The sequence below is a fragment of the Anabrus simplex genome, chromosome 2, assembly GCF_040414725.1.
Source record: "Anabrus simplex isolate iqAnaSimp1 chromosome 2, ASM4041472v1, whole genome shotgun sequence".
NCBI lineage: Eukaryota > Metazoa > Arthropoda > Insecta > Orthoptera > Tettigoniidae > Anabrus > Anabrus simplex.
The window spans coordinates 646,099,718-646,116,957 of record NC_090266.1 but is presented as its reverse complement, the minus strand read 5'-3'; the positions used below and the strand labels follow the sequence as shown (position 1 = coordinate 646,116,957).

Here is a 17,240-nt window from a genome sequence, read left to right as displayed (position 1 = left end):
AAGTGGTATAGCAATATAACAACGTCACTTCCAATCTCTGATATATACAACAATTCTCACTGTACAGGTATTGAGTGTTATTCTACACATACGTATATATGCATACATCTAAGTACAATCTTGCAAGCAACAGGCAATTGCAAAATCGAATTGAATAAAACGGATAATTACAATAATAGTAATAATATCACAGATAAAATAATAATAATACTGACATAATAATAATAATAATAATAATAATAATAATAATAATAATAATAATACAGATAAAATCATACAATAATAAAAATACAGATATCATCTTGTAACGGGATTTGAACCGTTACAATGTATAGGGATGTTGCGATATTATTGATATTTTCTATTGCTATTCGATATTTCAGTATCAGTATTTTGTTTTGATATTTTTGTGGTATCGATACCATTTAATGATATTACTGAAATCCAAAAGATCTTTAGGAAAAATGAAGGAATAGTGGTATGAATCGAACAGTGGGTGGAAGATTATAACTAAGAGTAGTGAATAGCCTATTAACCTAAAAGAAAGATACGAAGTATTTTAATACCAGTAAAGATAAAAGGCAGTGATCAATAACAAGGACATTTGTCCTCAGATCATTAGCTATCCATTCAGTTATCCATGTTCTGTGTGTGTGTCTAGCATAGCTGCTGTTGACCTGTTGCATGCTGTAGACAATTTGTACTTTGCTAGTAAATCTGAATTATTCATTGCATATAATGTTTCTGCATTGGGGGTTTCTTGTGCAAGTTGCTTCCAGTTATGGAGATGCCCCCACCACCTGGTACAGTGTGGATGTGGATGTACTAGACAAAAGCAGACTGAAATGTCACAGTATAATAAACAGTTCTCTAAACGTTTCACATTCATTGTAGGTAAAACAAACTTTTGATCATGATTTTACACACAATATTTGGATCGTTATATTTGATTCTCTTAATTATCTTGTTTTTTTCTTGGAACTGCCATGAACCAAAATTTAAAAAACTTCAGTGTACTTGTAGACCCAACATTCTAAAGGGGCTAAGCACCAAAGACTACTTTCAGAGATATTGATGAAAAACATGACCAAATGCTCCAGTAAAACAATTTTGCCTTTTTTGTATGACAATCACGACCAAATGCTCCAGTAAAACAATTTTGCCTTTTTTGTATGACAATCATGACCAAATGCTCCAGTAAAATAATTTTGCCTTTTTTGTATGACAATCATGACCAAATGCTCCAGTAAAATAATTTTGCCTTTTTTGTTTGACAAACCCATCATTAAATAACATACACAACTAACCTTGTGCATAATAAGGTGTTATATTTATGAGATCTCATAGAAAATACAATTTAATAATGAAAATTGCAGAAGGGGCTATGACTAATACATTGTTTTTTCTATATAGGCTCCATCCCATATACGTATACATCTTCAGCATCTAACAAAATTAAATATAAATTATATTAATTTCAGTTCAAAGTTTCTTAATCAATAATAATAATAATAATAATAATAATAATAATAATAATAATAATAATAATAATAATAATAATAATAATAATAATAATAATAATAATAATAATACCTTCAGTTTAATATCTTAATTCACTATACAAACACATCTTTATTTTCTTTCCTTACTGCACAAATCAACAAAAAACTGATAGATGTTCATGTGGGAGATATTGAATCATTGCTTCCAGATCCTCTATCTTTCATTTTTTCAGGGCCGGGCTGAGTGGCTCAGATGGTTGAGGTGCTGGCCTTCTGACCCCAACTTGGCAGGTTAGATCCTGGCTCAGTCCGGCAGTATTTGAAGGTGCTGAAATAAGTCAGCCTCGTGTCAGTAGATTTACTGGCACATAAAAGAACTCCCGTGGGACTAAATTGTGGCACCTCGGTTTCTTCGAGAACCACAAATGTAGTTAGTGGGACGTAAAGCAAATGACATTATTATTATTTCAGGGGGTATCTTGTGATCATCGTCACTTGCTGCTAAATGTATGCTCATGATATCACTAATGATTTTGCCTCTTGTAAGGACATTTACTCCTTGCCAGTCTTTTGTGTCTGAATGCGATCTTTTAACGTACGCAATACCAGGATCGGTAATCCAAATACCTGATGCAAAACTTATGTTTAACTTTGTAACCTTTAACACACTATCAGCTGCAGCCTGGACGTTAATGAACTCACCCGATGACATCCTATTTGCTCGAGACAGATGATAAGGCCGGGATGATGCAATCACTTCTTAGAGATCATGAGGTGCATATTATTTCAGTGTTCTGTTGCGCTTTTCATTTAGAGAGAAATGGCGATAGCAGGCCAGAAAACTATGGCCTGATACCAGATATTTATGTTCAATGCATTGAAAGCTGTTTGCTTCTCGAAACAGATACATAAACAGAAATACATGATACTTGTTTTGCGCACACCAGTTATCACTTCACATTGTTAGTCTTTTTATCTCCTGCAATATTTGACATGGAATTTAAAGCATGAAACAGACACGAAGCTGTTTGATTTGCCTCTCGGCAATCTTTATCTTCGTGCCATAAACAGATAACTGACTCACTAGTGTCATGGACATGTACACGAAGGTTATAGCATGACACCTGACGTAAATAAAACATGTCTGCATATGTAAGAGTAGGAAGAAACAACACTTGCTGCAATTCTATTGCCTGGCATTGTTGAAGAAATTCTATCTTTCTTCATTTTGTCCATTGCACGTTGTGCCTTCCTGTGATGCGGTTGTAGTTGGGTCTTTGCAATCTTGTGTTGAGGTGACTGTTCTTATGATGCAAGATTTAACCTGTCACATATTTTGCACATGTCTGCTCTAGGTCATTGAAAGAACACCTTCGGAAAATACTTCAGAAACACTGGTCTGCAATGCATTTCTTGAATGTGTATCTCAGGATATTTTAATTTAAATACTTAGCACAAGTGATTGATGAGTAGATCAGGACTTAAAAATTCCTTGGATGTATTCTTACGAGTGGAGTGGGTCACATCTCTTGGCATTGATAGAATATATTGTTTTATTAGTGCATTCTCATCTTCTGTATATTTTGTGTTATGCTCCAGCACGTTCATCATGGATAAGTGGTCTTGCCCATCTTGAGTTACTTCGCCAGTAGTGAAATCTATTTCTTATTTACTCCAAACGTATCTATGAATATTTTCCGACACATAGAATGTCCACGCTTTCCATCAGGAAGTGTGTACTAATTGTTGCGTTGCGATGATGTGGCCTATCTTCAATTTGTTCACTTTTACTGTGGCGTCTCCTGACAATAGGTAATACTTGCATTAAACACATTAAAAATGTTCCTTGTGTATTTGCAGATTGGATGTAGAAGTCTTTAAATAGAGTCAAACTTTGTTCATTTGACACTGAACAGCATTTCAGTTGTTTGCCATCACATCTGCAGACAATCTGAAAATACAGAGCACAAAGATAAGTTATGTAACATTAAAGTAACTTTTATATGTATTACAAATAGGTGTAATCAATAACATTATTTAACAAATCATATTTCACACTACTTTTACATTAACAGCACATGCTTACAAGAAATGAAGTAGTATAAACATTTCACAATACATAACTTTGGTGGCATTTTAGCAGAGATTTCTTTGCCAGAACATGGTGTATATGCTAAACCTTTCACTTTGTTATTTTGACATTTATTCTTCTTAGATAAAAATTCACTGACAGCTCTTCCTTCACTTTTACACTCCATCAAATCAAATCAAAATTATTATTATTATTAAGTAGTTGAACCTACACGTAGCTGAGCAGCGGAGAATGTGTCTGGCTGGTCCTAGCTCTAAGTCAACCCTGGCCCCAATAGAACGAGGGAGCACGTGGAGATACCTCTAGCACCATCTGTCGGCATATGAATGAGTCACTTGTAGTTGACCTATGACAGAGCCCTTTTAGTATGATATACTCACATGGATGTACTTACCAATAGCTCCAATAAAATGAAATCTGAAAAATTGGCGCTTAGGCCATTTAGAATGTTAGGTCTGCAATTTAAAATCCTTATATTTTGAAAAAGAAAATATCAATATTTTGTTTTGATTATATCAGCATGTCAATACTTTAATTAAGTATTGAGGTCAAATGAAATATCAGTATTTTAGTATATCAGAACTTCCCTTTCCGTATGAAGTCATGTGTGGTGAACGTTTTGCAGGTCATTCCTGGCTTGTCTCCTGGCCCTGTTTTGGTGCAGCAGAATGCTAGTGGCGGAGTACAGTTCATTTTGCGGCCTCCTACCCCTGGGGCACAGAGCCAAGGAGTGAGTCAGAGTGCCCAGGCCAAGGGTGCTGCATCTCATCATGGAAGTTCTGTACTGATCTCTGGACATGCGGGTACACAAATTTTACATAGTACTGCCCGGCAACAGCCTGTGCAGCAGCAGCAGCAACAACAACAGGTAGGCAACTGATAATATCAACTATAACACCATAACCAAACTTAATCTACTCTCGTACTTCATAGACTTTGTAGTAGGTAATCTATTTATGTTGGTAGAAGCGAAGATATCAGATTTATATCAGCACATTTTGATTAGATCATTGCTGCTAATTGGAACCATTAAATTCATTTTTGAGGATGCCCTCTTGACCAGCCTGCCTAGGATCGAACCCCTGATCGGTTAACAGAATGGCTGGTTAAGCAAAGGGCCTTTCCAGCAATGTATAGTAGTATAAACCAATAGTGGCTGGTGATTATTCTAAAGGTAGTGCCAGCAAATTAAACATTTGTAATCAAATCTTTCAAAATTGCAAGTACAGACGGTGCATATTTACCTATGCTGTAAGTTACATAAAATCACATTATTGAAATGTGGTATTGTACATGACTGTTCTTTTAATGAAGTATCAGTTAAAATGAATTTATAAATAATAAGTGTATTTAGTTTAATCCACAAGCATTTTTCTTTAAATTAAAGTTTTTAGAAATTTATTGAACAAATAAATGACTTCTCCCATGGGGGAGAATGAAGGAAACCTATGTAGGGCCTACTCACCAAAAGTGTTTGTTCCAAAATATTGAACGACACCTTCAAATGAACTAACAAGAATGGTACTGAAAATAAAATGTGCTTTCCTCACATAAGAATAAATAACCATAGCTATTCCCAATATACACGTGTGCGCAACCATTTCATCACAATGTGAGTAGCTGCTAAACTGAAAGAATAAAAGAATAAATAACCATAGCTATTCCCAATATACACGTGTGCGCAACCATTTCATCACAATGTGAGTAGCTGCTAAACTGAAATTTACAAAATGCCTTCCCTTTAACTTCTAGGCTACTTTACATGCATATAAAAATTTGGAGGAGATTACACACAAAAATAATTTAAAGACTCTATTCATGCATTCTTGTAAGTAAAGGTAACTGCGTCGCCAACTGACTCCAATGAAACAGAGCAAAGTTAATTGCAAAAATCCCAGATTGTTACATTGTAAATTGGGAAAGATTCATTTCTTCCATTAATGCAAGTTTTAGAAAAGCCGCTAGGTGTTTATTTTAACATGAGAGAATGAAGAATTTCTTGTTAAAACATATATTAGTCATCAAATACAGTGACAAAACTGCTGTATTGGTAATGCTGGGTGTTGTGCTTGCCATATGCTGTATTGTGGCATGGGTGAAATATAAAGCAGTTTTGACTTGTGCTTAAAGGAAAAGAATCTCATAATCTTGATTACACTGGTGGTGCAATGGTACACCGGCTCCACCTCCCAAGCCGCCCCTGCTATTCACTAATGAGCAATTGTGTTAGAGATAGCAACTATAATAGGGAAATGGCATTGTGCTCTGCCCAGTGGATGTAATAGGAAGGTTTTGCAAGGGCCACCGTATCAAGAGTGTACGTTGAGTACATGGATTCGGGCTAAACCACTGCCACTAGGGTCAACTGTCATGGTGCATGACATGTTGATGATGGGTCGCCATTGGCTAGCTCGGATCGTAAGAGTAGATAGACAGGACACAGTGCAGCAAATCGTTCATCATTTCAATGCTGGACAAGGACGACATGTGAGCAATCATAGCAGTCGGAACAGTCTCCACACCATGGGGTGCAGAAGCAAGAATCCCATTAGGGCACCCATGCTCAGCACCCATCACAAAGCACAGTGACTGACATGGGCAAAAGAACACCGCCATTGGCACTCAGAGCACTCTTAAGCATGGAAAATGGTTGCCTTGACAGATGAGTCGTGGTACCAGTTGGTACACGTTGATGGCCAGGTATGAGGGCGCCATCAACCACATGGGGCAATGGATCTCTCTTGGTACAGTTTAGGCTGTTACTGGTATCCTCATATGGGGACTATTTATGTGGTGCCATCAACCACATGAGGTAATGGATCTCTCTTGGTACAGTTTTGGCTGGTACTGGTATCCTCATATGGGGACTATTCACGTGAGATTAAATGGGGACTCCTGATACGTCTGATAAGGTCCCTCGCCAGCAAATATTACAGGAACCTCCTGGCAGATCATGTTCACCCCCTTGTTCACCTCCGTCTCCCTGCAGGCGACCTGTACAGACAGCGAGACAATACTCCAGCCCATCACCCCCAAATTGGGGCCGACCGTTTCGATGAGCATTCGGTGGATGTGAAGATGATTGATTGGTCCTCGAGGGGGCCTGATCTCAATCCCATTGAGCACATTTGGAATTCTGTCAAGAGGGATGTGGTTGCTCTGGACCGTGCTCCGACTATTCTTCGTGGTTTAAACCTAAGAATTTCATGTTTTGTCCGTATTGAACTGAGAATGGTTGATAGGAAAACTTTAAACGGTCCACCTTTTCAATACAAAATGTTATAGTTTATTTATAACAGGTATTTGCACTTGGAACTAGTTTTGACGCTGTTTTTGCGTCATCATCAGCCAAAAAGTGGGAAATAGGCCAGCATGTAGGCATTTATATTACACAAGGCGTTACATTAAACAATACACATCTTACAAGGAGATAAAAACAGGGACGAATATAGAAACAAATGAATCGTTGAGAAAGCAAAAGTTATACATATTAAAAATAACCTTAACCACACATCTTGTAGTGCGAAAGTGTTCTTCTTGAATGATTCCTGAATATAAAACACACGCGCACACATTTCTGAAGAGCCAGCAGGCAGGACAAAGTAAAGTGAAACCTTAAGAGTTCTTCTGAGAAGAGTTCATCATTTTTTCTATGTTCCGACTAACTAATGAAGTCTCCCTTGAGTTCCTGATAAACATACATAACAGGAAATTCTCCTTCACTCTCAACAATAGCTATAAAGACCAACGGTAAAATTTCATTTTAAATATTGTGCAGAGACGTGAAAGCATGATCTTGAACATGATATAACTCCTTCATATAACCCAATTTTTTACACAAGGTGTTACATTAAATAATACACATCTTACGAGGAGATAAAAACAGGGACGAATGTAGAAAACACATGTATCGTTGAGAAAGCAAAAGTTATACATATTAAAAATAAGCTTAACCACACAACTTGCAGTGCGAAAATATTTGCCTTGAATGATTCCTGAATACAAAACGCACGCGCACACACTTCTAAAGAGCCAGCAGGCAGGAAAAAGTAAGGTGAAACCTTAAGAGTTCTTCTGAGAAGAGTTCATCATTCTTTCTATGTTCCGACTAACTAATTAAGTCTCCCTTGAGTTCCAGACAAAACATACACAACAGGAAATTCTCCTTAACTCTCAACAATAGCTATAAAGACCAACGGTAAATTGTATTTTAAATACTGTGCAGAGATGTGGAAGCATGATCTTGAACATGATAAAACTTCTTCATTTAACCACCTTTGAAAGTCTCTCTCTATATTACATAGCTTCATTAACACACCATTCTGTAGATGCACAAAATAATCTTGTAATCTTCACAGGTCCGGTATTCAGCTCGACAAGAATATAAAATAGGTATTAAGGAATACGTTGTTGAGAGTTTGGAGGTTGACTGTGCCAGTATTTGTGGTGTATTGTTGTAGCGTTACGTGTAGGGTGGGGGCAGGTTTCTATGATGTTTATTGCGGGACATGAGGCGGTAAAGCTATGGCGCGAGATGAAGAGGAACAGAGCGAGTTGGATAGTTTAGGTCTGGGGAGCGGCCATTGTTGGATTAGGAGGGGAGAGGGGAGGAGCGGTAGGGGAGGAGGAGTGGAAGGAGGGGAAGTATGGAGGGTGATATGGTGAAAGTGTGTGGCGTGACAAAGTATTATGCATAATCTGAAAGACAGATCTGTTTTTCGGGATATTCATGTTTTTGAAAAATTCAATGAGAAAGTCGAATAGGATCTTTGGTTTCTCTGAGATATCATTTAAGTTTAGGTTGGGATTGAAATATTGGTCTAAATGAATATAGAGGTTTTCAGTGACGTCTAGGAAAGAACCTTTGTTTAGAATATCTAATACCTCAAGATCTTGATTTATTTCAGTAAAGTTGTGCTTAAATTCTTTTATATGTAGGCCGACCGTGGAAAAACGGTTGTGTTTTATGGCATTGACATGTTCTGCATATCTGATTTTAAAGCTGTGTCCTGTTTGCCCTAGGTAAGAACTTTTGCAGTCTTGGCAAGAAAACCTATATACACCTGATTTAGAAAAAGGATTAATTTTATTTATTGATGAAGAGTTGTGTAGGATCTCTGTGCTTCTATTGTTAGTACGAAAGGCTATTTTAATGTTGTGTTTTTTAAAAACGTTAGTGACGTTGTAAATTTCTTTATTGAAGGTAAATGTGGAAAACGTGGTAGTGCTAGTATTGTCTTTTATTAGGGTGGTTTTTGGGCGGTGTCTGAATTTATTGATTATTCTTTCAATAAAGGATTCATTATATCCATTGAATTTTGCTATAGAGCGAATGGTGTTCAATTCTTTATTGAAGTTTTTTCTTGACATCGGAATTTTGAATGCTCGGTCTACTAAGCTATTATATGTAGCCGCTTTGTGTGTTTGGGGGTGTAGTGAGTCATTTCTTATAGTAGTGGCCGTTTGAGTGGGCTTTCTATAGATACTATATGTGAACGAAGAGGGGTGCCTATTGATTGTTAGGTCTAGGAAGTTGATGGAGTTGTTTGTCTCTGATTCTAAGGTAAATTTAATGTCATGATCAATGTTATTAAGGTTTTTGAGGGTGGATGGCGCGTCTATGGAGCGTTCATCTAGGATTATAAATGTGTCATCTACGTACCTAGCCCAGAATTGGATATTAGCAAATTTGATGTTATTGTCGATGGCGGTGTGCTCTAGGAAATCAAGGTAGATCTCTGCTAAAATTCCTGAGGCTGGTGAACCCATAGCCAAACCATCTTGTTTGTAAATGATCTTATCGAATGTGAAGTAGTTATTGTTAATTAGTAATCTTAATATGGTCATAAAGTCTTGAACTTCTAGTTTACTTAGTTGATTGTTAGCAAGTAAGTTCTTTTCGATGATCGGGAATAATGAGTTGGTGTTTATACTGGGATACATGTTGACTATATCAAAGGAGTGCATTGAATGATATGGTTGAAGCTTGAAACTGTTTAGTTTGTTCACTAATTCTACAGTGTTCCTGATGGATTTATTTGATGAGAATTTATAATGTTTATTAAGAAATTGTTGGATAAATTGAGATAATTTATATAAGGGTCTTGGTCTGTAGTTTATTATGGGTCGAATAGGGACACCGGTTTTGTGGATTTTGGGTAGTGCTTTAGCTGTTGGTAGGCCTGGGTTCATAGTAATTAACTTTTGTTTTTCTTGCTCAGTGAGGAGAAAAGATGTGCTCTTTAGAATTTGTTTCAATTGCCTTTGAATTGATTGTGTTGGGTCCTTCTTAACTATCGAAAAGGAGTCATTATCTAAGAAAGTTTTGGTTTTTTGAATGTAATCTGTTTTATCCATAATGACTGTTGTGTTGCCTTTGTCGGCCTTTGTAATGATGAGGTGGTTGTCTTTGACTTTCTTTTTAAGATTGAGAATTTGTTTTCTTTCAGTAAGGGAGTCTTTGTTGATTTTGGTGATAGGGGTCGCAGTGCGATTTTTTGAGAAAAAACTTTTGTTTAATTGTTTTTTTACGTCCATTCTGAGTTCGTCTTGTAGTTCATATGGCATTTTGCTGATAGCAACTTCTGATTCAACTACGAGTTTGGAGGCTGTAAGGGCCGAGTTGAAACAAGGCCAGTTGTGCTTTGGACCTTTCGAAAGAATTCTTATATCGTCCTCATCTAAGTTGGTGGTGGAAAGATTAATTACTGGTGGGTGGAATTGTTGTAGAGTGTCATTAGCGAGGTTAGGCTTGCTGTTAGGGTTTGGAGGGGAGTTGCTGTGTTTTACCTTATTTTTAAGTGCTGCAAGTTTTTTCTCTAGTGTTATCTGTTTTTTGGACAAAATATTGAACAACTTGATTTGGACTTCGTCTTGAAAAAGATTCCACTCAGCATTTGAGAGTAAGGTGGCTGCCTCTAAGTGAGTTTCATATAAGCGATGATTTAAAAACGACTTTTTCTTATAGAGAAGTTTTAGTTCATTTTCTAACCAAAGTTTGTTTGTCCTAACCTGAACATCTTGTTGATGGGGAGGAACAAAACGTTGTTTCGTGACGCTTTTTAAAAAATTAGGGGTTAAATTCTGTGTAATGCACTGTTTGATAAATGCTATATCCTTGCCTATTTTCCCAATTTTGATTGTTAAGCCCAAGTAATGATAGGCTAACGACTTTGCCTGGTTGGCTGCTTCATTTAAACCTAAGAATTATGTCGCCTTATGTCGCATCAACATGGATTATTGGACTTTGTGAAGCGAAAGTGATCATGGATCGGTATGGTTCCCCAACGCTTCCACTGACTTGTGGAGTCAATGCCTTGTCACATCACTGTTGTCGTCGCGGCAAAAGGGAGAGCTACACACTACTAGTCAGGTATCTCCAATTCAATTGCTTTTGTGTGCACTTTAATTTAAGGAATTTTAAACAACATTTTCAAACATTTTAGGTTTATAAATGACTAAAAATGGCACTGGCTATTGTAAGTAAGAAGCAAAACTAATCAAGTTGCATCTTGTCTGCATGGGAAACTGGAAGTGGCATTACTCACCAAATCAGCCAGTTAACCTGAGGCCAGTTAAAGAGGGTGTCCACTGTAGCTAATTTCAACCCAAGTATACATGATGTACAGTGGTAAAGCATGGGAAATTTCTTATGGTAAGCTGATCGGAACAAAATTCATCAAATAAAACATTGAACAAAACAACAAAAATATGTTTGTATTGTTTTCTTCTCATCTAAGCACCCATATTTCTTATACCACCTTTCAGGTATATTTTCAGTTTTTCTGAGAAATATTTAGCCTTAGAAGGCCTATTCTTGCTTTTACAGTAATGTACGCACAAACCATCAGAATTTGAACCCTGGGAATTTTTTTTTTAAAACAATCTGCCTTATGTCGCATCAACACACATAGGTCTTATGGGGACGATGGGATAGGAGAGAGCTAGGAGTGGGAAGAAAGTGACCGAGGCATTAATTAAGGTACAATTTCAGTATTTGGCTGATGTGAGAATGGGGAACCATGGAAAACCATCTTCAGTGCTGCTGGCAGTGGGGTTGGAACTCACTATCTCCCAAATGCAAGCTGGTAACTACGTAATCCCATCCGCACAGCCACTTGCTTGGTGCTCTAACCATTCAGCCATGGAACCTGACATGCTCATACTATACATAACAACAACAAAATATTGCAACCATGATATACGTGATGAAAATAAAAAGCATTACTTTTACGCTTTTTCGTTGTACTTTTCTTTACATCTCGTAATAATTGAAAACTTTTAAGGTCAGTTCTTGTATTGCAAAATAGTTATATACGTGGATACTACAGTATAACCTGCATTTTGTAATGATTCCTTAAACACTTCATGGGCAATAGGTTAGAGATTCAACTCGTGGCTGCTCGGACGATGTCACAGTTGTTAGAATTTCGACATGGTGCATCTTGGACGATGTCACAGCTGGCTAAGCGTGGCTGTCAACTTAGGAACTAGTTACAAGACCAAGTTAGTGAAAATACTATTGGTCCGGCTTGTAAGAAGACAGTTTAGTAGGGGGCAACAAAGCGGTAAACAGGCCTCTAGCATCTCGCACACTCGACAAGGTACGACACGATTGATCAGCCTGTGACTAATTAAAAAGTACCCAGCGCACGCCGTGGTGATTTTAAACTACGTAACACGAGGTCTTGTTGAAGAAGTTGTCCTCATCTGGAGTGTCCGGGAGTATTTTCGAGTGGCTAAAGAGTTACTTGACAGAACGAATATGTTTTGTCAAGTCCAAGGGTTTGATCTTGAACCTCTACCAACCTTCATCTGGCGTCCCACAGTGATCACTACAGTCGTGTTCAGAGCAGTGAATGTCTCTTGTAAGCTGACGACTTGATACTATACAGAGTCATAGAAGAAGACAGTGATGGCAATTATCTACAAGAGGATCTGAAGCAAATATGCGAGTGGTGTGATAAGTGATCCCTCAGAGTAAATAGAATTAAGTGTGGTGTCATGTCATTTACCCGAAAATTAACACCTGTCTTTCACAGACATAAAATCACTGGAGAATATTTAAATCGTGTGGAAGAGTTTAATGACCTAGGTGTAATTCTTAGTAACAGAAATGGCTTATCGTTCGAGAATATTATAAAGTAATCTTTCAGACTACTGGGATTTGTCAAAAGAAATTGTAAAGAAAAGGTGGGAATGCCCTCCTTTATCCTTCTTTGAAGTATCAGATGTACAATTAGGCACACAGCAATATACCATGTTGATCAGAAGATTAATAATTAATCATGCGACACTCTTGCATTGGAGCACTTATTCGGGCATTCAGTACAGACAGTTCTATGGTACTTACTGCAGAAATTCACTCCTGGAATTTATACAACTGATCAATAAGGCATCAATATAATTAACAGTATGCATTAAAATATAGAATAGTATGCCTGTAATTCCATAATCATGTGAGAAGTAATTCAATACGTCTGCACAGAAATGTCCCTGTGTACTCTCACGCTTCGCTACTGATGATATAAGAGCGGTTTTCAACACTGACACTTTCAAAGTCTGTTGGTGCTGTAATAGCAAATAATATTGTGTTTAATTGTCACTTGCCAGCTTAAGTACATATTTCAGTGAGATTTTTGAACAATGGAAGCCCATCCTGCATCGTTTTAAAATATTTAAAAATGTTTCTGTTGATTATTCAGGTAGTGCATGATTGAAACATGATATGATAATGTACTGTCTTTAATTACTGAATGACTTGTCCAATTTCAACAAATTGTACATTTGTGTGATGAAAACACTTCATATGGGCACCTTCTGTGTGAATTATTTACCAGTCAATTTTCTTAGCTGAGAATTACGTATGGCTTTAATTTGACTGCTCTTCCTCTGAGTGAATATTGTAATTTTAACCAAATTTTAATGGGCATAATAACTATAAATGTTTTCTGAATGTGGGCTGTGTTGCTGTGAGATTTAGGCAACCATGTTCACATTGAAATGTAAATGAGAACTTCGGGAACACTTCCAGTCCATTGTCAATAATCTGTGTTATTTGTAGTGCGTTATTCCAGAAGTCCCAAAAATAAAACATCTTCAAATTATTTTTAGAGAAAAATTCTGACAACACTCTGTCTGCTTTGGTGATGAGATTACTGCTTTTTTCCCCCTTAACGTATAAATAGCAGGATTATCCAAATATAAACATATTTAATTTTTTTTGTTAAACTTGTGTTTGGTCTGACAATACTGTTCGACCTTTTTTGTGCAAGGAAGTACCTTTTTAACAAAGTTTTCATATTCTTTGTGATAGGACTGGTGAGCTTTTTTGTTAAATGATTTGATCAACAATCTCAGTGCTCCTGTCACTTTATGTTGAATGTAGCTTTAATCTTTTCCGGTTAGGGGCCGATGACCTTAGATGTTAAGGCCCCTTTAAACAACAAGCATCATCATCATCATCATCATCAATCTTTTCCGGCATCTCTTAATAATAATAATAATAATAATAATAATAATAATAATAATAATAATAATCATCATCATCATCATCACGGATACTATGGATAGGCATTTTCATTTCATGCCATCTATACTGCCTGCATGTTTGTCCTTAAGTTCTGTTTGGCTCTACCAGATGGCAGAGAAATCGGACCTGTACTTGAAAATCTAGGGCTGAGAATTAATTAATTTTGTCGAGTAAACACTGTGCCACCCGAGATCTTTCTCGTGCCAACCCGGAACGACACAGATTGCCGATTGGCCTTTTTTCTGCTCTTCAAACATCCAACTACCTCTCTCGGGTTTTAAACCATGATCTTAAGATCCAGAGGCTGACACACCACTGGTTAACAGAGGGAGCTATTATGTGGTACAGGGTGGTCGGAAACAACGTGAACCGGGTATGTGAGCATTAGAGTGTTAGTCATACGGATGAGTAATTTGAAAAAATTACGTCGATATCTCACGTCGGTGTCATTTTATCAGCTGCTGAAGTTAGCTAATCAGATTGCTTTGCAGGCCACTTCAGATGGGCTTTGCGAGGCGGTGTTGCTAAATCTGCACGTGGCTTACGACCGGCTTGAGAGCGCCAATAGAAGATACAAACTTCTCCTGTGGAGGGACTTGAACAAGGGCCATAGCAAGCACGCTTCGGTGGCATTGGCTGAAACCCACTGTGTGTTAGTATTTGATGCTCATTTCTCGGCTTTACTCTCAAGCCCGACCAAGCCATGTGCAGATTTAGCAACACTGCCTTGTAAAGCCCATTTGAATTCCCCCGCGATGCGATCTGATTGGCTAAATTCAGCATGTGATTAAATGACAACGGCGCAAGATATAGACGTAATTTTTTCAAATTACCTATTAGTATGACCAACTCTAATGCTCATATACTCAGTTCACGTTGCTTCCAACAACCCTATATACCGGGTGGTACAGCTGCCCCTGTTTTCCACCGAACATACTCTACCACCTAGAAATTTTTTTTTTTTTGCTATGGGCTTTACGTCGCACCGACACAGATAGGTCTTATGGCGACGATGGGATTGGAAAGGCCTAGGAGTTGGAAGGAAGCGGCCGTGGCCTTAATTAAGGTACAGCCCCAGCATTTGCCTGGTGTGAAAATGGAAAACCACGGAAAACCATCTTCAGGGCTGCCGATAGTGGGATTCGAACCTACTATCTCCCGGATGCGAGCTCACAGCCGCGCGCCTCTACGCGCACGGCCAACTCGCCCGGTGCTATGGGCTTTACGTCGCACCGACACAGATAGGTCTTATGGCGACGATGGGATGGGAAAGGCCTAGGATTTGGAAGGAAGCGGCCGTGGCCTTAATTAAGGTACAGCCCCAGCATTTGCTTGGTGTGAAAATGGGAAACCACGGAAAACCATCTTCAGGGCTGCCGATAGTACCACCTAGAAATTAAATGTATCTCAGTCCTGTCTTATGCAACATCTTACAGCAATTTTATGTGGAGTTAGCACAATGTAGACTTCCCCGCACAAAACAAAAACTGTACAAGAGCCAGTAAGTGAGGTCCATTTCAAAAACACTGTACCATTTTATGTAGAACGGAGTACAGTGCACTAGTCATTTTTATGAAATGTTACTGTACTGTACAAACCATAGCCACTCCTGTTGCTGTTGGTAGTGAATTGTGCACCTGATTGGTCCAAGAGGCCATTTTCTTTTGATAGAAATGGGTGGTCACTGTATCATGGAAAAAGTGATAGGTTAGGACCAAAGTATGGATATGTCAATTCACCGCCATTTTGTATAGACTCATCACATCGGAACTGATAGAAATGTGTTTTTCACAGTATTTCATAATCTATGATGCACAAACGCTGCACAGCAGATGTGATAGCTTATGCCATGTCATTACTAGCATGGTCGAAAAAGGCATAAAACTGGGCCAAAAGGCTGTAACACATCAGTAAGTCTTCGAAGCGAGAACTTTTGCTCTCCTCTGGAATACCAGGTGTATGCGTAAGTTTTTGCCAGTTTTTATGGTAAAGAAAACACGTAATTTTCAAGGAAATGCATTTTTTGTATATTAAAAATATTGGCCATCGACTTCTGCACACTTCGCCCATCTTTCAGGTAAGTTATGAATACCATGCCAAAAAATCTGTTTGTCTTTTGCGGCAAACAATTCATTGAGCCATTTTCCAATTTCCTCAAAATTGCTGAAGTGCTTCTGCGAGCGTGTGCCCCATTGATGCGAAGAGGTGATAGTCAGATGGCGCCAGGTCGGAGCAGTACGGCGGGTGTGGAAGGATGTCCCCTCCAGAGCGATTTCGAGGTGTTTTTCACTGGTTTTGCTGTGCGAGACGGCGCATTGCCGTGTAACAAAATCACTTTGCCATGTCTTCTGGCTCATTTCGGTCATCTTTCGATCAATTTATGATTCAGATTAATCATTTGTTGGCAATAGCGTTGTGCATTAAAGGTGGTGTTTTTTTTGCACCGACACAGATAGGTTTTATGGCGACGATGGGACAGGAAAGGGCTAGGAGTGGGAAGGTAGAGCGGCCATGGCCTTAATTAAGATATTGGTATTAAAAGTTTTGCTGGACTTCAAGAGTTCATAATACACAATACCGCTCTGGTCCCACTAGACACAAAGCATGGTCTTCTTGCTGAAGCGATTTGGCCTTAGTGTTGAAGGACCGGCTTCACCAGGTGACAGCCATGATTTCCTCCACTTTGGGTTTTCAAAATAAATCCATTGTTTTGTCACCCGTCACAATTCGATACAGAAATAATTTTCTTTTGTGGCGTTGAAAAGCATTTCACGAGTGACTGTGTGATTTTTCATTTACCATTCATTAAAATGGTGTGGGACCCATTTACCGAGTTTACTGATCTTACCCATTGCTTATAAACTTCTACTGATTGTTTCTTGTGACACATTTAATGCTTGTGTCAATGGCTGTTCAGTTTGAGTTCGGTTGTCATCCAGAGCACGCACTGTCTTTCACATCGAAATCACCACGTTTAAATTGTCGAAAACATGTCTCACACGTTCTGATCAGTGGAGCCTGTTCACCATGTTTCTACCAGCAAACAATGACTTTCCACAGTCTTTTTCTTTTGATTAAATAAGGAAAGCCTTGCATGCCGCAAATGTTCTTTTTC

At 38.1% G+C, this 17,240-nt stretch overlaps 1 protein-coding gene across 1 annotated transcript in view; it reads left to right on the top strand.

The window, feature by feature from the left end:
- LOC136863624 (serine-rich adhesin for platelets) overlaps positions 1 to 17,240 on the top strand; it is a 402,886-nt gene that overhangs the window by 113,826 nt on the left and 271,820 nt on the right. The window contains exon 6 of the mRNA XM_068226021.1: positions 4,220 to 4,462. Within this exon, the coding sequence (XP_068082122.1) occupies positions 4,220 to 4,462 (243 nt within the window). The remainder of the gene's footprint in view (positions 1 to 4,219; positions 4,463 to 17,240) is intronic.